Source organism: Nannobrachium achirus (assembly GCF_963921795.1).
Source record: "Nannobrachium achirus genome assembly, chromosome: 17".
Taxonomy (NCBI): Eukaryota; Metazoa; Chordata; class Actinopteri; order Myctophiformes; family Myctophidae; genus Nannobrachium; species Nannobrachium achirus.
Window position 1 is genome coordinate 18,584,696 of NC_137824.1, and position 26,027 is coordinate 18,610,722.

At 42.5% G+C, this 26,027-nt stretch overlaps 1 protein-coding gene and 1 long non-coding RNA gene across 2 annotated transcripts in view; both read right to left on the reverse strand.

Annotated features, from left to right (window-relative positions):
• Positions 1-26,027, reverse strand: part of LOC308301613 — a 418,458-nt gene that overhangs the window by 202,190 nt on the left and 190,241 nt on the right. The window lies entirely within an intron of this gene.
• The window catches only part of micu3b (mitochondrial calcium uptake family, member 3b), a gene marked incomplete at both ends in the record, with an annotated part of 37,273 nt that continues 19,708 nt past the window's right edge, over positions 8,463-26,027 (reverse strand). Inside the window, 6 exons of the mRNA XM_080746044.1 lie at positions 8,463-8,531; positions 9,683-9,840; positions 10,863-10,971; positions 13,254-13,425; positions 13,554-13,645; positions 14,913-15,029. Coding sequence (XP_080602170.1) covers positions 8,463-8,531; positions 9,683-9,840; positions 10,863-10,971; positions 13,254-13,425; positions 13,554-13,645; positions 14,913-15,029 — 717 coding nt within the window. The remainder of the gene's footprint in view (positions 8,532-9,682; positions 9,841-10,862; positions 10,972-13,253; positions 13,426-13,553; positions 13,646-14,912; positions 15,030-26,027) is intronic.

Sequence of the window (26,027 nt, forward strand, 5' to 3'; positions counted from 1 at the left end):
TACAAGGTCAAGTAAAAGGATAGACCACAAAAGCTTTTGGGCTTGTTTAAAATTTGGGGTCCCTTTTTTCTCAATTCATAGGCTGACAACATTAAATAACAGACAATTAAAACATAGTTGGCTACTGTAGCCTCCATATAATACAGCCTATGGTATAAATATAGTCTATAAATGGTATATTTTCTATTCTTTATTCTTATTCTTTATTTTTTTCCCCCTATGATGTTAACGTTGGAGTGGATTTTGTCAGACATGATGATGATCATGTCAATGTCTACAATGATGGTTGTTGTGAGCTTTTAGCTATATATTTTCCAACAGAACAGGGCGTTATAAGCGTTTAAACTGTTCCTCAAGTTTGCTGGGGACCCCTTGACACCCCCTGAAGTGCCCCTGGGGGTCCCCCCCATTGAGTGTAAATAGTTAGAGCCACAAACAGGCTCTCTCTCTGTCAATAGTCTTGTGTAGGCTACTCACTGTTCACAAATAAATAATTGGCTCCTCAAAGAGTGTATTTTGATGACCGTGGGGTATTTATTATGTTATCAAAACTGTAGTTCAGCTGCTGTAAAAATGATGTGTGCTGTCGATAGCAAGTGGTTGCCCGAACCAGCTAATTAGCCAGTCACAGCGCGACCGTCCCCCGGGGCTATGGGATCCAGACATCAGACAGTACACCGCCACCCCTGGGGATGCTGCAATAAAACCTTAATGCTGCTGGTCCTCAAAGTGGGGCTCGGGGACCCACCCAGGGTCCTTGAGTGGGTTCCAGATATTTACAGCAGGAACCAAATGGACCCAGCTTGCAGGTCTGTAACTCAAGAGAGACTGCAAATGAAACCAAATGGACCCTTGCAACTCAAGAGAGTGATATCTATGAAACCAAATGGACAGTCTGAGAGAGTGTATAATTAAACTAAATGGACCGTAACTCAGTGTACAAACCAAACGGAACCAAATTTGGTTTCCATGTCATGCTATGCCATGTCATACTACTAAAGGCCAGTCCACAGACTCCACACCAATGCAACTCCATGCAACATACAACTACTTGCAACTACTCTTGATTGATTGATTGAAGTATTTATTAGAAGATTGCATAGGAAAAGGTAGCCTACAGTTTCATGACAGTACAGTTCACTGGTACACGGTCAACTAAAAGGAAACTCAGGTAAGCATCAACATTATCCGCAATGGCAGTTGCAAGTAGTTGCATTGGTGTGACATGGCCTTAAGGGAAGTGGTTTGCAGTTGAACCAAGCAGCACCTGTGTGTGTGTGTGTGTGTGTGTGTGTGTGTGTGTGTGTGTGTGTGTGTGTGTGTGTGTGTGTGCGTGCGTGCGTGCGTGCGTGCGTGCGTGGGTGTGTGTGTGTGTGTGTGTGAGAGAGAGAGAGAGACACATTATTAATAGGGAGAGAAATTAGCCAGATTCTTCAACACTTCCATGTTAATTTATTCATCGTTCAGATACACAATGTAACAGTCAAGGCCTGTTGGTATTACATTAATATAATAAGTTGTATTGTGAGTTTCATCACAACCACATGAACCCTATAGCACAAACATATAGTCAACCCCAGGGCTCTGTGCTAGGTCCTCTCAACGCCCTTCCCTACTCTTGCATCACATCTGATCTCTTTTCCAAAAAACAGCTGATTGAGTCACGAGTCCTGACTGTTGTGAGCTTGCAAATCTGCCAGATGTCAGCCTGCCAGATGTTGGCCCCCAGAGGGACAGTAGGCGTGTATCTATTCTGCATCTAGCTTAAGGCACGTCCCAAATTCAGGTCTTTGACATGAAAAAGTTTGAGAACCACTGATGTAAGCCGATTCTACAAATGTCTTCTAAAAATAGTTTCCTGAAAAATATGTATGTTTCTATATCAGTGGTTCTCAAACTTTGTCATGTCAAGGACCCCCAAAATGATATGTATTTGGCCGAGGACCCCCCCCCCATCTCAAAATATTTTGTTCAAGGGACCCCCAGAAGCAAAGATTTGTGTTAGAAATGTTCTCTAAATGTGGGTCTTGCCTTAAGCTAGATGCAGAACAGATACATGCGGACAGCAGGGTTCATACGTGGTCAAAAGCTCATAGGTAAGCCTTTACCCGCCACATGCACAGAGCATGAGGGCAGGACAGGACAGGGCGGGGCAGTATCACCGTTATTTAAAACCAATACCTCAATTAAGGTTAATGAATGATTACCGGTGTAGAAATAATTAAATAGAGGGGAAAATAGCAACAGCTTGTAGGTCGGCTATTTTCACAATGTTTGCACGCCACCGTTGTACAGCAAAGTATAATCCAAAACAGGGTTGAGTGGTTAATCAGACTTATTTGAAAATCTTTTTTTTCCTGTGTTGATACGCTGATATGGAAGAAATTAAAACATGTATATCGTTGCTGTCCGTCAGAAACCAGCATAACTCATACATTTGAATTTGAATCCAGAAAAGTAACAGTTATGGACATATGAGGTTCCCCCCCGACAGAGAGAAGATATATTGCCCTTGTAAATAAAAACACTATAATGTCACCTCAATGCCTCGGGGGTGGCATTTTCATTTATGACTCGGGTATTTTAGAATTATTTTCTTGAAAGCATCCACAAAATATAATAATCATATAAAGGCTGTTTAGCTGCCTGTAGTTACGGAACCAAAGCACTGTAGACTGAACCCCTTCAAAAGACCCATTGGCTATGTCTCTGTGAGGGCTTTCTGAGAATACACTGTATACTGAGAGGAGAGGAAAGGAAGGAGAGACAGAATGATAGAGGGCGAAGGAGAGAGAGAGACAGAGAGAAGTGGAAAGGAGAGAGGGAGAGAGAGATGAAGGAGAGAGAGGAGTGAGAGATGAAGGAGAGAAAGGGAGGGAGGGAGAGAGAGAGAGAGAGAGATAAAGGAGAGAAGGGGGTTTCTTGTAAGCTGATCTGCATGAGGAGGAGAAGGAGGAGAGCCGAGCAGGAGAGAGGAGGAGAAAATATGTTAGCAATGTGCACACTGCACAGAGATTACACACAACAATACACACCCAATACACACTGCACAGAGACAGAATCACACTGAACACTACACACCCACAGACACACAGACACACACACATACAGAGAGAGAGAGAGAGCGCAACACCCAGCCTGTTTACGTCAATGGATAAAGGCCTGATTCATACTTTGTTGTACAACAGAGCATACATACCGGTATGACCACTTGAAACCGCCCTGTAGACTGGAGTACCCTAGGGCCCTATAGTAGCCCCCCTTTTGTCAAATACATTTTATTTGACAAAAATAGACAAATCTACTTGCTATTCTCACAGTACGTTTGCCCCAGAATAGGTACGCTATAGTGTTCATATGGTTAGTTAATGTATAAGACGGCCACTGGTACACAAAAGTAATTAACGCCCTGACCCTGCTATGTTTGTAAACAAACTACACTAATAATGATATCATTTTATTCATTTAATTGCTTCGGAAATACAATATATTCTATCTATGCAAACAACTCAATAAACAGTTTGTATTTGGACAATACTATACTAGTGCAAAGCTCAACAAGGACAATTGATTCATCGGATTAGACTGATCTACGTTTTTCTGACAGCGATAATAAATAGGAACTTAAAATATACCACGTAAGCTCCAATGATCTAAGCTGGACTACAATCCAATCGATTGACCAGTAAAACAAAGCGCACACACGTGGCCCACCAATCTGACCAATCGGCTGCCGTGTTAACTAATCTACTGCCATTTTGAATAGGCCTTCTTTGGGATCTCCCCGCCAGAAGTCTCCATAGACTTCCATGTAATTTATAGTGCACAGATCATGCACGCCCATGCACATATGATGCACCATGTTTGTGCAGGCTGTTCACAGCTTTCAAACAAAAAAATCCGATTGGAAATCCGTTCAGGCATTCTTGAGATAATAGCCATTATGTTTTACATGTAATGTAAACAAAGATGGCTGCCCTGTATGAAAGATGGGGTTGTATGGGGGTAGAACATGCAAAATCACGATTGAAATCATGTTTACTAGATTTAATGGGGTCCAAAAATAATGTTTTTTTTTTTCAAACTCGTCATACTCGTCATAAGCAGAGTGGACACATAAATATAACTCGTCAAACTAGTCATAAGCAGTGGATGAGTTAAGGTCAGATGGGAGGGCCGCGATACAGGTCAGATCAAGGTTGTGAATCGCTGGTTTAAACTATACAGCCTGTTTTTGCACCGAGTGCTGCGCTGCGAGCTTGTAGATCTGCTATTTTTGAAAACCTTTGAATATATATTTTAGTAACTAACTAAACTAAGTAACTAAAATCTTTCTTTCTCAGGGTCCACTAGAATTAAATATTTTGAGATGGGGATCAAATACATATAATTCTAGGGATCCTTGACATTAAAAGGTTTGCGCACCACTTACATAGAAACATACGTTTTTCAGAAAACTGTTAGAATTTTTTTTTGGTATTTTTTTGGGGTCTTAATGGCTTAAGACTTGCGAGACGGTGGAAGGAAAGGAGACGCGTCACGTGGCGTTGCGGGTGCAGCACTGCAACAGTCTGCCCGTGCCAGGCAGGCCAGCGTGTGGCTGACTGCATGCCGGCCTCCTGGTGACACCTGGCTGCTGCCACCAAAACAATACATAATCCTGTTAGTTCCTCTTCATGGTGACGGAGCAGTTTTCTGCAGTGGTACGGCGAGAACAGAAGGGCAGCCACGATTCTTCAATCCACCTGGTGAACGATAACAATGGATCAATTCAGTTGTACATGATGTATGCGGGGGCGTCACAAGGGGTAGGAAAGTGGGACTGAGTTACTAGGGCCCAATGTGGTGGAGGGGCCTTAATTATTTTATACTTTAGCTATTGAAAAATAGCAGATATACAAGCTCACAGCGCGGCACACGGTGCCGCGCTGCAAGCTTGTAGATCTGCTATTTTTGAAAAGTCGTGAAAATGTGTGCAAATCTTTTTAAGCGAACATTTGTAACTCAAATTTTGCTTCTGGGGGGTCCCTGGAACTCAATATTTTGAGATGGGGTTCCGTGGAGAAATACATACCATTTTGGGGGTCCTTCAAATGAAAAGGTTTGAGCTCCACTGACATAGAAACATAGGTTTTTCAAAAAACCTCAGAAGGATTTTCATGATTTTTCAAAAATAGCTGATCTACAAGCTCGCAGTGCGGCACTCGGCGCCGCGTTGTGAGCTTGTATATCTGCTATTTTTCAATAGTTAAAGCACAGTGGCCCCGCAGTGAATCCTTGTACCCAGGGCCCAGAATTTGGTGCGACACCCCTGGATGTATGCACAGTATGTCAGGCTGCAGCAATGTACTGGTTATTATATATTTCTTACTCTTAAAAGTTTTATAATCTTTTTGTAACCCATTGTTAACCCGGTGTCAATTATCTAATGTTATCCTGGGCACTACACTCCCTCTGCCAACCTGGGGAGAGCAACGGACTGATCTCATGCTTCCTTCTATGCATGAGGAGTCCAAATTGCTTCTTTTCACCTGACAGGGGGGAGTCTCCCCGGTTGGACGTAGCGCGTGGAAGGAACACGTTATTCCAACCAGTTCCTTTCCTGTCCATCAGGCGCCCCGGCTGGCCATGGGGAGGCAGTATAGAGACCAGGACCATGTTTTTGTGAGGGTATCTACCCTAGGAGACACGGGGAGAACATGCAAACTCCACACAGAAAGGCCCTTTTCCCCTTTTGGTCATTTCAGTTCAGAATGAATAGGCTTTATCTGTCCTGTACGTCCAGAATATGTGTGCGGTGTCCCTCCCGGTCAGATGAATGGATACTTTGAGGATTGGTCAAGCTTCACATGATAATTTGGCCTTCAGGTTTTATCTGTCTTGTACATGCAATAGGTCTCACCTATTGCAGCAATGACAAATAGCCGCATAAGAGCAAAAGCAAAGGCACAATAAGAATATACAGATGCTAACAGAATGGTAAAAAGGAGCATTAAGGCAGACAAGAGTAAATACATTGAAAATCTAGCAGAAGTTGAAAAATTTAGTAGGCCACAAAGATAACAGAAACTGAAATAATTATAGAGGGATGCAGTTGACAAACAACTAAGAGACCAGCAAGCAGGACTTTTTGTATATTTTTTTAAAACCTATTATACCGGCTGTCATACCGGCTCTCCAGACAATTCTATACTAAGATTCACCGCTTCACTTCGAACCGAGGTTTGATTTTTTAAATGTGAACATTTGTGCAAATCTTTGAATGTATACTATTTTAAAGCAAACATTTTTAACTAAAATCTTTGATTCCGGGGGGGCCCTGGAACAAAATATTTTAAGATGAGCGGCCGCGGTCAAATACGTAATAATTCCTTGACATTAAAAACTTTGAGCATAACAGATAAACCTCATTCACACGTTCAGCTCCTGGCGCGTTTAAGCTCAGCGTTACAGAGTGAACCACAAAGCTTAAAGCTCCACTGCTCTTATCAACTGTACGCAGACTGACGCTGGTGTCTGGTGGCACCTGATTGGTCGTTAATATTACAGTGTAATTCAATGCTGTGGAGGCAGCCGGGCAGGGCGTGTCACCGTCACCGTGCGCTGTCACACTTCTGCGCCTGTGCTCTCTCACAACCACTAGACTACTCCTCCACAGTCTAACAGTCCTACACAGAGTCTGTAACATACTGGACCAGTGGTTCTCAACCTTTTCAGGCCGCGACCCCCAAAGTAATCATATTTTAAATGGGGACCGCCCACCTTGACGAGCACTAAGAGTTGAGGCATTACATTTAGTATAACACAGTTCTATTGTGAAAATAGCTGTCTACATGCTCATGAGCATGTAGATCGGCTATTTTCACAATTTCTGCCTCTAATATATGACAGTTTGGCCAATGTTTAATTTGTCATTTCAGAAATTCAGAGGTATTAAAAAGTCCTTAAATTGTCACTTTAGAGATGTGCAGATACCCTCTATACACTTGTTTGCTGTTGAGCGAGAAAACAATGTTGCAGATTAAGTTAATCACCCCCCAAAATAATTTGGCGACCCCCTGGGGGTCCCGACCCACAAGTTGAGAACCACTCACATACAGTACAGTAGACATACAGAAGACAGTGTCTACTAGGGGTGTAACGATACATTTTAACAGCGATGCGATACGCATCAAGATACCGTACATCAGGGGTCTTCAACGTTTTCAGGCCGGGGACCCCCAAACTGATGGGGAGATGGAGCAGGGACCCCCTACCACCTCGTAGGGTGGGGGGGGGGGGGTCGGGGCTACGACATATTTTTTATTTTAAACATGTACAAGTTACAGCGAGCAGGGTGGGCCGTAGGCCTACCACTACCATTTCTAAACATACTACTTATTAACTGAGAACCAATGTCAATTCAAAATGGATAGAATCATGATTTATTTCTTAACATAAATGTGAAAAATGAAAAAAAAAAAAAAAAAAAAAAAAAGAAATCTTTTTTTTTTTTTTTTAAGCAATAATTTCGCGGACCCCCTGCAGTACCTCCGCGGACCCCCTAGGGGTCGCGGACCCCCTGTTGAAGACCCCTGCCGTACATGGTTGACGATACGAATACATGGACGATGTTGGTTCATTCATGGCAATACGATACGATTCAATCATTTAAAATTGATATAGTAACTATTTAGCAAAGAAATTAAATGTGTGTGAAACGTATCGATAGCGCAGTTTTAAAGGGGAAAATTTAGTAAACAAAGTGATTCTCTGGCAAATACATGGACATTATATTACAACACATAGGAAAACACATATGGACGTGAACTCAGGGATTACACACATTTATTGATAGACCAAGAGTAGCTATATGGAATGGAACACTAATTAGACCCCTCTTGTTCTAAATACAAGGTACAAATACTGTATTTAGTTTCCATACAATCGTTTATTTGCATTGCAAAACAATTTGATACCTATTATCTGCATTGCATTGCAGTGCACTGCATTGTCTAAAACGACATGATACAAAACCAAACGATACAATATTTTGCTGTTTGCATATCGATATAGTGGTTTTAATGGGTTAACCAGTGTCTGAGGAGAGACTAGCATTATGTGTACCTCCGCAGGAAAAATAACTGCTTATAGATTGCTTATAGAATCTAGATTATAGTTTTCTTCTTTTCTTTTTTTTTTAAAGTGAAAGTGGTTCAGTGGGCCTGCAGGTTTTATAAATATTGAACGAAGGAAAAGTATTAACAAGAGCACGTGACTAAATAATAATAGCTAAATTGGATCTGATGGAACACGTTTTTTTTTTTTTTTTTTTTACTGAAAACTAAAATCAGTTTTTGACATTTAGGCTCACACCTGACAACAACACTATACTGTATGTGTCTAAGTCTTTGTATTACCGGTACTGTACGGTGGTCTGTCTAGATGTGTGTTCCATGCAAATGCAACGTACCCATCCGTATCTATTTGCCAGAAAGCTGCTTCTTCATACAAGACTTGAAAGACGTGAACTTCTCCTCCATGTGGTGGCCCTGTGAAAGTGTGTGTGTGTGTGTGTGTGTGTGTGTGTGTGTGTGTGTGTGTGTGTGTGTGTGTGTGTGTGTGTGTGTGTGTGTGTGTGTGTGTGTGTGAGTGTGTCCATGTGTGTGCATGTAAAAGGCAGAGAGAACCAGAGAGAGACAGAAACACATACTGTTAAGGAGGCAGAGGGAGAAGAGTCCATCACACTAAGGCTGCTGTTCTACCGTAGACCCACAAGGTGGCGGTATAAGTTCATAAAACATCACTGCTACAGCAGTCATGTCAGAAACAAGGCACACACACACACCACGGGGTAAGGTGAGGTAACCGAGCACGTTTATTAAAGTAGGCTACTAGTACTGTACTTAAGTACAATTTCAAGGTACTTTTTCTTTACATGAGCACTTTCATTTCTTGATGGTTCATACTTCTACTCCATTACATCTCAGTATTGTATACTATCGATATATCGATAATGTATCGATACATAAATAAAAACAAACTTAAGAAATGGTGGATATAGTCGATCGGCTAGTTTCACTGTGCTTAATACGTGCTTAATTCATAATGGATTTTTTTGGGTCCCGAGTCACCAGATTTATCTTTTGGGTCTCCACTGAAAGAGTTTGGGAACCAATGCTCTAGTCCAGTGGTTCCCAAAGTGGATTCCATGCGTCTGTAACTCTGACAGTATACAAATGGAACCATATAAAACCAAACAGACCCTATTTGGTTCCATTTGTATCTGCAAATCTGCCTTTCCTGTGTATTTTTGGTTTCTTCCTGAAAGCTGAAAGCCTCTGAGTCGAACGGCCTGATCGAAAAACACTGAATTAATGACATCATAAAATCACCTCCTCCCCTTTTACCATACACCCAACAAGCTGAAGTGTGGCTAACTTCAGCTTGGTCACCACCCACCTGACAACCAGGCATACTCAATGAACTGGTGGGTGTGGCCACATAAAACAACATTTTAACTCTTTCTGTACACATTTTTGGAAAATATCTTCCTCCTAGTATAATCATAATACCTGATCATCTTGATTTAGGGGGGGGGGGAATCATGGCACCCCATCTTTAAGAAAAAAATTTGAGTACTTAATATGAGATAAACAGTGTTTAAATGTCCCTGGCATCATGGCCGGTAGAGGCCTCTCACCCTCTCAGCGCGGTGCAGCCGGTCCTTCATGATGCCGATGAACTCCTTGTAGCCCAGCTGGCCGTCGTGGTCCTCGTCGAAGATCTTGAACACGGTGTTGACCACGTGACGGCTCAGCCGCAGCCCCGTGGCCACGTACACCGCCCGCATGAACTCCTCTGAGACCAGGGGAGGAAGAGAGGGAAAGAAAAAAAGCTTTTTGTGAGCTGTGACTAGGCCTGTGGCAATTATTTGACATAATCGCAATTATTTTGTCATAATCGTCATTTTCATTTCTATGTTGAAAGATTCTCATATATTTTCAAACATTTTAAAAGATTGTGGAAATAGCAGATCTACAAGCTCACAACGTGTCGCGATTGACTATTTGCTTGCTTGACTATTTGACTATTTCCACTATCAATGTTCTTTTTAAAGTATAAAATTGTCAAAAATGTCAGTAATTTCTTTGTATATTTAGGTTATGTATCATATCTTCCATGTGCATGTGAACTGTACTGTCATGAAACTGTACCTTTCCCAATGCAAACTTCGAATAAATACTTCAATCAATCAATCAATCAAGTCCGAAGGACGAGGTCTTCTATTTTCGCTATTTTGTACTGTGGAACCGAGTTTAACAAGATGTAGACTAATACCTCAACTCCTGCTTATCAGGGTGGGGGGAGTCCCCAGTTCTAATAAGAACATTTTTGGGAGTCACGGCCTGAAAAGGTTGAGAACCACTGCATTAGATGTTCTGATATCTTGTTTGGGACCAACGTCATGGGCGGACAGACGGACGGACAATGGTACCCTGAGTGCAGCCATAAGAGTTACGGCTAGGGATGGGACGATACGCGATATTATCGTTTATCGTGATAAAAAACACGATATCGTGATACCGTCCTCCGTCGAGCTGCATATCAGGTACCACTTAAACCCTCTGTAATGGGTAAAAAGGTACTTATAATATAGATACTTGATAGTTTTTTTTTTCACTCTCTATCAAATGTCTTTTCCAAAAAAATAGCCGATCTACAAGCTCACAACGCGTCCACCCCAGGATAATGGATTTTGATTATCGCGATAATTATCGTAAATCGCGATTTCTTTTGTCACAATAATCGTGATATGACATTTTCATATCGTCCCATCCCTAGTTACGGCACACTGGATGAACTCGGGTGATCCGACTCACCTTGACCAACGGAACGGTTGGCGAAGTTGTACATCTGCATGGCGATGGTGAAGTCCTCCAGGTTGTTGAGGAACTGGAAGAAGGTCCTGAACTCTTCAAAGGTGATTCCCTGCAAAGGACACAAACATGGGCCAAATTACCCACCAGTAGCAGAGAAAGGCAAACGTACAAATACGCGTAATAAGCTTCATTTTATCTGACTTTCAGACAGACAAATCTTTTTGACAAACAGTCGTTAATACTTGTTATCAAACATTACATTTTCAAGTCAAGGACCCCCAATTTAATATGTGTGTTGCCCCAGACTCTTATCGTTTTTTTGTGTGCCAGGGACCCCCAGAAGAGAAGATGTATGTAAAAATACTATAATAATCAGAAAATGTCAAATGTTTTCTAGTTTTTTTTCCAAAATGCTTAAAATAGTGTTGATTAAAGTGTGTGTGTGTGTGTGTGTGTGTGTGTGTGTGTGTGTGTGTGTGTGTGTGCGTGCGTGCGTGCGCGCAGACTAAAATGTGCTTTTATTTCTTTACATTTGGCCCTAATGCAAAGGAACGAAAGTAACTTTTTCTCTTCACAAATACATAATATACCTCGCACGCTACTCTTACAAGTACAATTTGTTCAAAAAGTTACTCAAGTAAATACAACTGAGTAAATGTAACTCATACTACCCTGCGTGTGCATGTTTGTGTGCGTGTGTGTGCGTGCGTGCGTGTGTGTTGGAGGGTAGGGGGGGGGGGGGGGGGGGGGGGAGTATTGTATCTTTTGGGAAGAGGTCAGGTCGCTTGCAGACTTTTTCTAAAGCAGATTAACCTGACACTTAAATAAACAAAAACAAAACCAGATGAACGCTCCAACATCTCAGCAGCAACACTGCTGCCATTGATCTCCAGTCAACCGAGACGCCGCTACTACTAGCTTCTCCTGTCGGCCCCTGGGGGCCCCCGCCACGAGCACACACACACACACAGGCACACACACACACACACACACACACACACACACACACACACACACACACACACACACACATAAACACACACAGCTTCTTAACAAATGAGGCAATGAGTGAACATGTGACGCTTTGCTGTTTTAACAAGGCGAGGGCCATAAAATATCTCTCAGCCTGAGGATGAGACCCACTTCATCGTCAATGGAGATCTAGCAACAGGCTCCTCAGCGCAGACGGGGAGCGGGTCGGCACTCCACGCACAGAAGAAAACAAATTAAAGTTTCACTCAGCAGCTAATTCAGAACCTCTCCAAGGTGTTGTGTCCATAACAGCCAACAGGGAGGGGTTTTGGGGGGGAAGAACTTGGTGCGGTGTTAATTTCGTAGACTGAGACTGTGACGGAGAATGTTCGTCGACAACTCTTCTCTCACTGACGTAAGACTAAACAAAAACTATGCTATGATTACAGTATTTTGACAATTTCATCAACAAATAAGAACTAGACTAAAATGTTAGGGAGGGACTAGTGGAGAAGATCCAGTAGAACTAAAAGACATGTTATTTTTTTATGATTGGTTACGCTCGGGTGTTGCGCTCTGAAAATAGCAGATCTACAAGCCCACAACGCATCACAGCACAACGCGTTGTGAGATTGTCTAGTTTTTGCCGTCAACTTTGAAGTCAAAATTAACACTGATTTGGTGTAGTACTCCAGGGGTTCGAAGGTTCACAAATTATCACAAGTTCGATCCCCGGCTCCTCCTGGGTGTGTCCAAGTACCCTTGAGCAAGACACTGAACCCCCTTTAACTAAACTTTTTTTTTTTTACATAACTCTTCTCTTCTCCTCGTCTCCCTGTCACAAAACATTTTCAGATGGGCGGTCCGCGGCCAAATACATATCTTTTTGGGGGCACAAAAAAGCCACTGATTTAGAAGGCATTTGTAGAATAGACCTCAGTGACGTGCAGGTAATGTTAGAAAGGCAGGGGCTGACATTTCTAAAAGGGCTTTTTGGTGGAAATATCGAAACTAGCAGACCTCCAAGATCACAACGTGTCACAACGTGTCGCAGCGCAACACGCTGTGAGCTTGGAGTTCGGCTATTTTCGGTGCTGGATACCACACTGAACTAAGCATACTAAGTCAATACTGGAGATGTGGCATAACGACATGGATTTCTACAAAGAGAGGGCAATTCTTTCAACATAAGATGCTGCATTCAAGTTCAGGAGAGTTTAGACAAGGCAATTCTCTTGAATGCTGCCTTCAGGTATGGCATGGAAAGAGGGCATTTGCATTTCTTTCACCATCGTAAAAACTGCATTTATGGTCTGGAGAGGGCACTTTTTACTGGCGGATAAAAAGGGCAGGGGCTCGAGCCCCCTTTGATGTCTATGTGTGCGCGTGCTTGGCCTCATGTCATGTTCTTCTAGCTACCTTCTCGTCCTGGATGGTGTGTCTCAAGTTCTCCAGGTAGGCGTCCACATTGTCCACGGTGGTGTAGCGCAGCAGGATCTGAGCAAAGTCCTCCTCGGTGATGATGGGCAGGCCTTTGGAGTAGGACAGGAACTCGATCTCCAGGACCTCCGTCTGCAGGTTGTCCATGAACCTTGGAGGAGAGTGGAAGAACACCACAATGTCAGAGGTGGAAAAAGTACTAACATTTTTTACAAAGTAAAAGTATCAATACTGCACGTAGAAATACTCTGTTACGCATCAAATGTTTTTTCCACTCACTTGTAAAAATCTTCAAAGTTCAGCTCTGCCTTGCCTTTCCTCCCGAAGAAATGCACCAATAAGGTGGTGTCCGTTTTGTTTTCGTCCGCATGCTGTGTGGGTAAAGGTCCAGAGTATTCAATCAAATCTATAATCCTCCCAGAACAAATACTTTACAATATGTGCTCATTGAAACAACAGTGCAGAATGTCATAAAAAAACATAATAGTCTGAACTTTACATCTGTGTTTTTTAGATCATTGGTTCTCTAAGTGCAGACCAGGGGGTCCCCAGCAAAATGTGTTAATACAGCATCGACATCACTTTAACCACTTTATCCATATTTTATACATTGGCCATTCAAAAATAGCAGATGTGTAAGCTCACAGCTCACTTGTGAGCTTGTACATCAGCAATTTTTGAAATTGTTTTAAAGTCCTCGACCTAAAAAGGTTTGAGAACTAATGTTGTAGATAACATGGTCTAGGCAGGCGGGATGTATATATATTTTTTTAATCTTGGGACCCCTGGAAAACCGCTCAAGGACCCCACTTTGAGGACCATTGTTTAAAACTATTATTTGTTTATATCGCCATGTTAGTTTCAAAGCCACAGCCAGGTTCAGCCATAGACAAGGACTCACAGTTAATGGTTAATCTTTTTTTTTAATCAGGCCTCAAACACATGTGGAGTGGAGAGGTTTTCCCCCATTTGTCCAGCATTCCAACTTGTGTCATCATGCAGTTATAGTTACTTTTCAGGAAATAGAAAAAAGAATGGATGGGCACGTCATTATACTGTTGGCGAAAGTGAATTAAAATCTTTTTGAAAGACTTTGAAAGACTTTGACTTTCAAAGACGAAGTGATCTTGTAGAACAGCAATTTTCGCAATTTCACGGGACACTGTCCTACTGTATGATGAAGTCTCAAGTATTAAATCTGGCATTAAGATATCGTTGTTTTCGGGTGGAAACCTATTATGTCCAAAACCTTCCCTTTTTTGTTATTTTAAAAACGTTTTAAAATAGTGAAAATAGCCGATCTACAAGCTTGCTTGTAGATCTGCTATTTTCACTAGTTTTGTGCGACAGTCTTCTATGATGAAGCAGGGGCTTTACTTTACGAAAAAAAAAACATACACATTTGAAACTTGGAGATACAGTACGGGGGTTCTGCCCGACAGTGACGATATAAAAAAACAAAAACAAAAAAAAAACATTCAAAAGATCAAGAAGATCCGCAAACTAAAAACAGCCGATCATCACGATCCCAGCGCGATGCGAAACGCATCTTGTAAATTGGCTAATTTGGGTGCGAGTGACATCGTCATTAAGGACGCGGGGTGCGAACGAGGCCATCAGAGGTGACTCGGCCGCTACCTCGGACAGATCAGAGAACACCACTTGACTGGCGCCGCGCCTCACTGCGTCCCACATGCCCCGCCCCTCGCCGGCACGGGGCTCCGCCCTCGGCTGCTCTCTGGCGTCTGGAGGGACCTGCAGCCGCATCAGTGGGAGTGCACAGCTGTTAGATCACACACACACACATACACACATGCACACACACACACACATCTGGCAAAAACACTGGCTGGATTAGTGACAGAATCGCACAGATAGAGGCACACGCCCTAACGGATCAAACGTGCGCACACACACACAAACACACAACACACGTCGTGGCAGTAAGAAGCACGCACGGCAGAACAATAGGCAGAAATTAGAAAAATATGACAGCTCATAGACAGGTTTGAAGACACACCAGGAAACAAACATGTTTTATATTATAATTGTTCATGGATTTCCCCTCTGGTATCAATAAATATCTGTCTGTCTCTCTCCTCTCTCTCTTTATCAACCTACCTACCTACCTACCTACAGTACTCATATGGAGACATCACGAAAAACACACCTCGGACTAAAAACATGCTACGTTTAACCCCGAAAATACACAGATCTTCGGCGAGCGCAGCGCGCTTTCTGCTTACGAAATTCAGTCCTTTCTCCTATGATGAAATCAAAATAACCCTTCCATCGTTTGACATCCATTCAATCAGACGGACAGACACACACACACTCACGCACGCACACGGGGGCCTCTCCTCACTAGAGGGATTGACACCCACATATCTGTGGAGGCTTTCTAACGTTAGAAGGTCCATGGACCGTGACGTGGAGTGGGGCTGCTCTTGCAGTGGTGCATGCAGTCTTTTCTTGGAAGAGAGACACAGGCCAAGACAGACAGCTGCGTGTGTGTGTGTGTGTGTGTGTGTGTGTGTGCGTGCGTGCGTGTGTGTGCAGGGGCGTCACAAGAGAGGGGGGGGGGGGGGCTGAGTTACTAGGACCCAAGGTGGAGGGTCCTGGAATTATTTTATACTTTAGCTATAAAAAAATAGCAGATATACAAGCTCACAGCGCGGCACCGAGTGCCGCGCTGCGAGCTTGGTGCCGCGCTGTGAGCTTGTAGATCTGCTATTTTTGAAAAGTCGTGAAAATGTGTGCAAATCTTCGAACATTTGCAACTCAAATTTTGCTTCTGGGGGGGGGGGGGGGGGTCCCTGGAACTAAATAATTTGAGATGGGGGTCCGTGGCCAAATACATATAATTTTGGGGGTCCTTCACATGAAAAGGTTTGAGCACCACTGACATAGAAACATTCAAAAGACCTTAGAAGGATTTGAAATATTCAAAGATTTTCAAGATTTTTCAAAAATAGCAGATCTACAAGCTCGCAGCGCGGCACTCGGTGCCGCGCTGTGAGCTTGTATATCTGCTATTTTTACAATAGTCAAAGCACAGGGGCCCCACAGTGAATCCTTGTACCCAGGGCCCAGAATTTGGTGTGACACCCATGTGTGCGTGTGTGTGTGTGTGTGTGTGTGTGTGTGTGTGTGTGTGTGTGTGTGTGTGTCCCGAGGCCCCATGTCCCTGCCTGGAACCCAGGGCGTGAAGCCTGGAGTGGAGCAGAGCAGAGCGGGGGATCCATGCCAGGTTTGGATCTGCAACCGGATCCACCCAAACAAACATCATCCGATACTGAGAGACCCAGAGCTGCATGTAGGTCACTCCTCCTCCTCAAAGCTTTTCATGTCAACGAACCCCCTGAATTGATCCTGTATGTATTTGGCCGTGGACGACCCCCAAGGTGAAATGATCGTCGTGCCCAGGGAGGGACCCCCATATTAACAGAAGATTTTGTTAAAAATGTTCACTATGGGGCTGTTATAAGTATGACATCATTTTGTAGGCAGAGGAGAATTTCTGCCCCCAGTTTCCGTGAATCTTTTTACTATTTTTACTATTTACACATTTTTCTTCTCTTTGTTGTTGAAAGGAAAGTGTTAGAATTATACTTTAGTCGTTCTTTTTGTCTCGGATATGTTGAAAATAGCGAGGGACAGAAAATGCTCTGGGGGCAGATTCTCCTCTGCCTACAAAATGATGTCACGGCTTAAAAGCCCCATAGAGTAAAAAGTTTGATGTCATTTACACATCCTACCTGGTTCACCCCCCCCCCCCACATTCTGAATTCCCAGACTTTTTTCATATTGCGTCATATAAGAACATGTTCCAAACATAAACTAAAAATTATCTCAGCGGTTTGACTCATATGGATATGAAGGATTAACTGAGGGTGAGAAAAAGCTGTGTCAACGAATTAGTTACATTTTCACCAGAAACAGACTATCAAATATGAGTGATTGACTATCATAAACCATACAGAAGCCACCTCCCGACAATATCACGGAGACCGTTTGTTTATTTTTGGAACCGGGGGGTGAGCGAGTTACGTCTATTATTCCAAGTTTTACATAATGGTTTAATATCTTAGGATTAGCCGAAGCATAAAATAGGGTTAAAGGTGGTCAAACTGATTTCGATGCTTACAGTATACCAGTAAGACACCCTGAGGGCGAGAAGCAAGCAAATTTAAACCACTTCAGCACTATTTCGATTTAACAGTTCAATTTTTCTTTCTTATTAACATTTCTGTGACACGGTTTTGATCAAATAAACTAAAGTTGGCGGATTGCATTGGATTCAATGGAATAAATCTGCAAAAAGTGACGGTAGTAACGTTAGTAAACGTAGGCGGCCGTCGGACCACCTACGGATTCAATATGGGCTCACGGTAAGGACCAACGTTACAGAAACAACGCCGAACGCTGAAGCCGAACTACTTCGGGATCGGCACCTCGGATTGCGTTGCTAGCCGACAAATAAAGCCGAACTAGTTCGGGATAGGCACTCAAAGGGTTAAAACATTTCAAAATGTCAATACAGCAATACATTGATATAACACATGTTATGTACTTTGTAACTTGTGCTTTTGAAAACTTTGTTGGGTACTTTTGTCCACCGCTGTCTAGTAAAACACTAACTAACTAACTATCTCTCTCTCTCTGAGGATTCAACCATGACTATTGTTATTGTGGGCTCGCCTGGAAGGCGAGCACACGTATGTTATCTTCATTATTTATTTATAGCTATATGTGTATCTCCTCAAAACTTTGGCGCGCTTCATCTCTTAAACGCTTACACCTTTCAACACCATTCAAATTTTTATGTGTTCAGCTTACTGAGGACAAGTGTGCTTGTATTTTTGGTTTTGAAATGTTTTGTAGTATAAATATAAAAAAATAAAAATGTTTAACTTTAAGCACCCAATGCATTTCCAATGGGTCCCCAGAGTGGAGAGAAGGATAATAGACCCATGTTTATGTTAAGGCGCTGTGGCTGCAGTGTTCACACTTCAGATATGCTATCTATATCATTGCGTTCACACAGGTCTGCTCTCTGATTTGATCCAAATGTCTAAGCTGTGTGATGTATAAAACTATAGTTATAGTTAAAACTATAAATAAATGTCCCTCTCCACTCTACTGATTACACAGCTGTGATCAAGAATCAAGTCCGGGCGATGGGATGTAAATCCCATAGCCATATATCCTAGAGCCCGCAGGGACAGTCAGCCATATTAGTGGTTGTTGTTGGTTGTCAGGGAGATATCAAAACCAATGCATTTCCAAGTCAGATCCACAAACACAATAAAAGCCATGCTCCACTCCTCAGTCTGGAGTGGCCACATAGAAGAACGCCTTGGTTATAGACATAGTGGAGGACATATGTGATCTGGGATTGTTAGCCTACAGTATATGCACTCAATATACTCCACTACAGTTGGAGTCCATTTGACAGTTGCTGGTTCCCAAACACAGAATCAAAAATGTAGATCTAGAACACATATAATATGTACAGTACAGTAAGGTTCAGTAGAGTACAGTAAAAGTACAGTAAGGTTCAGTAGAGTACAGTAAAGTACAGTAAGGTACAGAAAGGTACAGTACAGAAAGGTACAGTAGAGTACAGTACAGTAAGGTACAGTAAAGTACAATACAGTACAGTAAGGTACAGTAGAGTACAGTAAAGTACAATAAAGTACAGTAAAGTAGAATAAAGTACAGTAAGGTACAGTGGAGTACAGTAAAGTACAGTAGAGTACAGTAAAGTACAGTATAGTAAGGTACAGTAGAGTACAGTACAGTAAGGTACAGTACGGTACAGTAGAGTACAGTATAGTATAGTACAGTAAGGTACAGTACAGTACAGTAAGGTACAGTAGAGTACAGTACAGTAAGGTACAGTAGAGTACAGTAAAGTACAGTAAGTTACAGTAGAATACAGTAAAGTACAGTACAGTAGAGTACAGTAAGTTACAGTACAGTACAGTACAGTACAGTACAGTAAGGTGCAGTACAGTATAGTAAGGTACAGTACAATACTGTAAGGTACTGTACCTTACAGTACCTTAAAGTATCCTATTTGTTGGGTTGGAACCGAGCCCACACTGTTTCGAAGGAACAGTATTTCTAGTTATCATTATAGTTGAAGCTCCAATCTAATGTGATGCTAAAAACAGAGAACGTGCATGTAATTGACATGATTGTGCACAAATAAAGAAACCACTCGGAATGCAGTGGTGAAAGAAGAACTCATTTTACTTTTTTTTTTACTTAAGTAAAAGTAGCAATACCACAATGTAGAAATATAGTATACTCTTTGTATACACTGTGAATACAAGTAAAAGTCCTGTAGTTCAACTTTACTTGAGGCATCAAAATAAGTACAAAAAGTAAAAGTAGTTGTTATGCAGAATGTTTTTTTTTTCCAAAAGTATAAAAGTATCGAATAATTAAGGCTTTATTGGTTAATGTATGTTTATTAATCTAAATCTACAAAGTACATTAACTTATAACTAGTTTCTCAGTTCATTGTTGTGAAGTGAAAAGTACAGAATTCGCCTCTGAAATGTAGTAGAAAAGTAAAGCAAAAGCGTCACAAACGTGTACTTAAGTACAGTACTTGAGTAAAAGTACTCAGTTACTTTCCACCGTTGGAATGTGCGGTTTAGGGAAGCTGTGATTTCTCACTTCCAATTATAAACCAAACTATGTTGATTCTGATCTATTTCTATCAGCCTGTCATTTCTGATGCCGTCAACTGGATTCCATACTTCACACAGACAGCACCAACAGACCGCCCAGAAGTAGAGAAGTAATGAGCATTTCAATGTTTTTAGAACTACAATTATTTGACAGCTGTAGTCAGCACCGGCGGGCAGTATACGCAGACTACGCACTCTGCGTAGGGCCCCCGCCGATCAAAAGGCCCCCCACCGCCCCCTCCTCAGCAGAAAAGAACTACTGCTGCATTTCGTTTTCAAACCGAAATCGCAATGCGAAATCTCGCGATTAGCGAATCGCAAAGGCCACGGTTTCTCTGCGAAGTAGACTTCCCAAGCAATATGGAGACGTTTTAATTTTTAAAATCAAATCAAACTGTGGTGACTTTCTTTGCTTCCGCGCATCTCCACACCGCTGAAAGAGAAAGTGAATGTGATGTTTTGGCACAGTGGCCACTGTGCTGGAGCATGGGAACAGCATGGGAACTAGGGGTGCTGCAGGTGTTCCAGCACCCCTATGGGGAAGATTTCATTTTTTATTTATATAAGAAAAGAACAAATCAAGCAGTTCAGGCCAAAGGTGGTACTGCAGCTGAAAATGCTCTGAGAGCCATTCAAAAATATGACATAAATACTTTTTAAATGCATGGTGTATCACCTTTAAGATTTGGACACATTTTGTGAACGGGGAGAGATTCTTTTTTAGTAGTTTTACTACTGGTCTTCTTTGAAATATATTTTGATGCCGTAATGTTGTACTTTTCCTCTCAAGTACAATTTTGAACACATGACGTTTTAACTTCTACATTGTGCCATTGATACTTTCACTTAAGTAAGAGCACCGGTACTTTCACAACCCCAACACCATACCCTGTAGTAGGGATGGGACGATACGCGATATTACCGTTTATCGTGATAAAAAATCACTCACAATAATCGTATTGTGGAGATTTAATTTATCGTGATATTGTCCTCCGTCATGCACTGGGATCAACCTTTTATTTGCAGAGCTGCATATCCGGTACCATTTAAACCCTCTATAATTCGTAAAACGTACTTATATACGTACTTGATAGTCTTTTTTTCACTCTCTATCAAATGTCTTTGCCAAAAAATAGCCGACCTACAAGCTAACAACACGTCGCGTTGCGACACGTTGTGAGCTTGTAGATCTGCTATTTTTCGGCAAATGTTCACCCCATGATAATGGATTTGGATTATGGCGATAATATCGTAAATCGCGATTTCTTTTGTCACAATAATCGTGTTATGAAACGTTCATATTGTCCCACCCTACCCTGTAGCGGACAGCAGTTACAGTCTTCTGAAACACGTAGCCTCAAGTGTACCCTTGCTTCATTTCATAATATCTATTTATCCTATTGGATTTTTTTTCCTTTTTGTTCTTCCATCTTCCACGCCTGGAGGGGGAATGTTTAAAAGCTTAAGACAGCTGATAAAACATCTCTAAACGTTGCGCTCTGCCGCGTTTCACCAGAGACGAAGAGATTTACGACTTGATCCCACTGCTAATTACGGACGATCCTTTAATGTTATTCCCATCCTGTGCCATGAAAAGATCCCTGATATGCTTGTAATTAGAATACTTGGAGGGGGTGGTGGGGCTTCGCGGTGCAAGGCGTTGTGTGCTTGTAGATCTGCTGTTTTCACTACTGTTGTGCGACAGCCTTGTATGATGAAGCAGGGCTTTACTTTGCGAGGAAACGTACAAATGTGAAACTTGGAGATACGAGATTTCTTCCCGACAGTGACGATATTTACACCCCCGTATTATGTTGGTGTGCCCATGGATTCTTGGGACATGAAAAGTGTGCCCATGCAGAAAAAAGGTTGAGAAACACTGGTCTAACACACTGGTTCTCAGCGTCGGGGGGTCCACAAAAGGGGAATCTTAACGTGGGTCTGTGACTCTGAGAGTGTACAAACGGAAACCAATATGAACACTTAAAGGAGTAGTTCACCCCCAAAATGACTTTTTTTCTATTGATTACTCACGCCATGGAGACTTGAGTTCAATAATATTTTTAGTTTTTTGTTACATTCCTAAGACAATAATTGGATTACAATAAATGTACCCCCATTGATTCAAATGCATTTGGGTCCTCATCCGGAATCAATGGGGTAAATTTACCATAAACAATTTCTTTGTCTTAGGAATGCGATAAATACAAAAATATATTATTGAACTCGTATCTCTCGTATCTCCAAGTCTCCATGGTGTGAGTAATCAATTGATAAAAAAGTCATTTTGGGGGTGAACTACTCCTTTAAGATTGTATACCGTACATTCGGGGTCCGACAGATGAAAAGGAATCTGATCAAACAAGGGGGTCAGTGGCCAAATGCACATCACTGAACTAAACTGTACCGGAACCCCAGTCTCATTGTAAGGATATGGAACATCACGGACCCCGGTGTAAGGGCCCGTTTACAGGGGCGGTTTGGGCCTCTGGTGGTCCCACACGTTTGAGAAGCGTTGTTTTTAAAAGACTGCTTTGCCTGCTCTGTGGATTTGAAAAGAAGATGTGACTTCTGGACCTTTCGCTGGAACGGCGCCGTGCGTGAGAGTAATGCAGCGCAAATCCAAACAAAACAAGAAAAAAAAACAAAAAAAAAAAACGACACACCTAAACCCTAAGGTCTTCACACACGGCGTCTGGAAAAAGCGTGGGCGCTCTTTCTGTTAGCTTGTAGACCCGTGTGCGTGTGTGTGTGTGTGTGTGTGTGTGTGCGTGTGCTCTTCATGGTCAGGTCCATGACAAAAGGTAACCGGAGTCCAAATACCACTTTTGAAGAAACTGTAAAAATCAAACATGGGGGTCCGAGGGGGGGGGTGCGGCGCTGTCACTCTGCAGGGAAGAGCCTTTTCACGGTGTGTGTGTGTGTGTGTGTGTGTGTGTGTGTGTGTGTGTGTGTGTGTGTGTGTGTGTGTGTGTGAGAGAGAGAGAGGGGGATGTGTGTGCGCTCCCATGATGACTAAACCAACTGTGACAGAAGACCTGGACATTAATCATCTGCACTGCTGCTGGGGCTCTCCACGCACGTGCATGTGCACACGCACACACATGCACACACACACGCACGCACACACACACACACACACACACACACACACACACACACACACACACACACACACACACACACACACACACACACACACACACACACACACACACACACACACACACACACACAAACATACGCACACACACACACACACACACACACGCACGTTTGTTTGATTTCTCAGCTTGTGACATCATCACATTTTAAAGCCTAACCCTAGCCCAAAGCCTGAGTTTTATACACACTTGCGAGATCTACGAGCTTGCTTTGCTAGATCGTCTATTTTCGGTGTACGTGACACTGGCAATATAGGCATAATTCTACATTCCATATCTGGAGTTTTCAGAAGAACAAACGTGAATACGTACGCCTCTGCCGGTGGGTCCGTACAGCTGCAAGGCCTGAAATGTGAGAGAGCAAAGACATGAATTAATTATGCACATGTTTTGTCATGTATAGATTATTATTTTCTTTCTTTTTTTGTATTTTCTTTTCTTTGACTTCACTTTGATACCTTTGGTTTCTGTCTTTGTTTGTTTGTTTATTTATCCATTCATTTATTCACGAATTCATTCACTCCCCCAATTTATTATCAACTAGCCCTTGAACCGCTCGAACATAATATGTGGTCCGAATTATGTGCAGAGTTTGGGTTATGGGGTGTGCATACTGTAGATATGAGGAATTGTATGTCTCAGAAATAATGCTGGAGAACCCAGACGTATTAGTGATGTCAGTCATCTCCAAATTTGGGCACTGTTTAGTACAGTATAAATGATGTCAACTTGCGTGTATATCAGACAGACAGACATCGGACAGACAGACATTCGGTAATTTATTAGTAGGATATATTATATTATTGCGATTCACGCTATCTTCCTCAGATCCCCTCCCCGATTAACAGGTGCCCCGATCAACCAGCAGGGGCCACTAGTGCTTCGACAAGGACTGGTACCTCGCGAGTTTAGGACACACACAACCTACCAACTGTGTTTCTTCTGGAACTCCTACGAGCTACAAAGTGAAGCTGCACGATCTGTTGCCGACTCTCTGTTGAAGTGTTGATCAACGTGCTCTTTGACGTCAAGAATGCGTCCGCCGACAAGCAAGAAAAAATATACCGCCTGGGGTTAAAAAGAACATGGAACTGTCTGACGTAAATAATTAGTTTCCCTCCATTACATGTACTGTGAGAATCAGTGCTCTGCCCCACCCACATTGCCCCTGAGCTTTAACCCATTTAGGTCTGAACACATTATGACGCAATATTTTATGCTTTAAATATAAAAAATAGCAGATATACAAGCTCACAGCGCGGCACCGAGTGCCGCGCTGCGAGCTTGTAGATCTGCTATTTTTGAAAAATCGTGAAAATTAGAATTTTGACCCGATTCTATAAGTGTCTTTTGAATCCTTCTAAGATTTTTGGAGAAAACCTATGTTTCTATGTCCGCAATCTGGCCAGCCATCGTCAACGAAAAGGTCCTTTTCACTTCAACTGGAGCTCAGTTAGTCTGTTCTTGAGAGACTACTATGTCAGTGGTGCTCAAACCTTTTCATGTGAAGGACCCCCAAAATTATATTTATTTGGCCACGGACCCCCATCTCAAAATATGTAGTTCCATGGACCACCCAGAAGCAAAATTTGAGTTACAAACGTTTGCTTTGAAAATACATATATTCAAAGATTTGCACACATTTTCACGACCTTTTCAAAAATAGCAGATCTACAAGCTCGCAGCGCGGCACTCGGTGCCGCGCTGTGAGCTTGTATATCTGCTATTTTTCACTGGTTAAAGCATTCAATCATTTCTAGGCCTAAATGTGTTAAAAATAGGCCCAGAGTCTCCATGCTCATCTGCTCTCTGCTCTGTTCTCTTCTAACAAATCATCTCTAGATCAAGGGTTCCAAAAACCTTTCAGACTCCAAAGATGACTTTGCTGTCTCCCCGGGGCCCTAGCATACATTATGAATTAAGCCCTGTTTCAATAACAAGTGAACATAGCATATCTACGAGCTTAGCAATTCACTATTCTTTGTGGGGGATCTGGAATATCTTTAGTCTTTTTTTGGAGCTGTGTGGAACACAAGCTCCCCTATACGTGGCCGTGTGTGTAGGTATGTGGGTGGGTATGTGGGTGGGTGGGTGGGTCTGTATGTAGCCTGTATGTAGTAACCCTGGGTGACCAGAGAGGTGCTGTTGAGTCTAGCCTGCCCTGAGCATCAACTGCAATACACACACACACACACACACACACACACACACACACACACACACACACACACACACACACACACACACACAGCTCCACTTCGAACAGAGGTTCGATTTTTTTTTGCAGAAACCAAAAAGTGCCAGAGCCAATCAGCCGTCTGCGCTCAGGGCCCTGTGATTGATGCGACCTTTCGTTTGCCAACGGGTCTGAGCTGCGTGTATCTATTCTGCATCTAGCTTAAGGCAAGACCCAAATTCAGAGTGAAAGTTTTTAACACAAATATTTGCTTCTGGGGGTCCCTGGAACAAAATATTTTGAGATGGGGGTCCATGGCCAAATACATATAATTTTGGCGACCCTTAACCACCGATATAGGCCGATTCTACAAACGTCTTCTAAATCTTAACAGTTTTCTGAAAAAAACGAATGTTGCTATATCAGTGGTTCTCAAACTTTGTCATGTCAAGGACCCCCAAAATGATATGTATTTGGCCGCGGACCCCCATCTCAAAATACGTTCTTCCAGGGACCCCCAGTAGCAAGGATTTGAGTTAAAAATGTTCACTCTAAATTTGGGTCTATTCTGCATCTAACTTAAGGCCCAAGACCAGTTGGGAAACGCCCACCCAGTGCTTGAGGCCAGACCAGTCTGCAGAAGATAAGGATGATGAGTGACCAGGATGTTTTACCAAGCTAGAAAACTTTGGGATTTCTAAAAATCTTT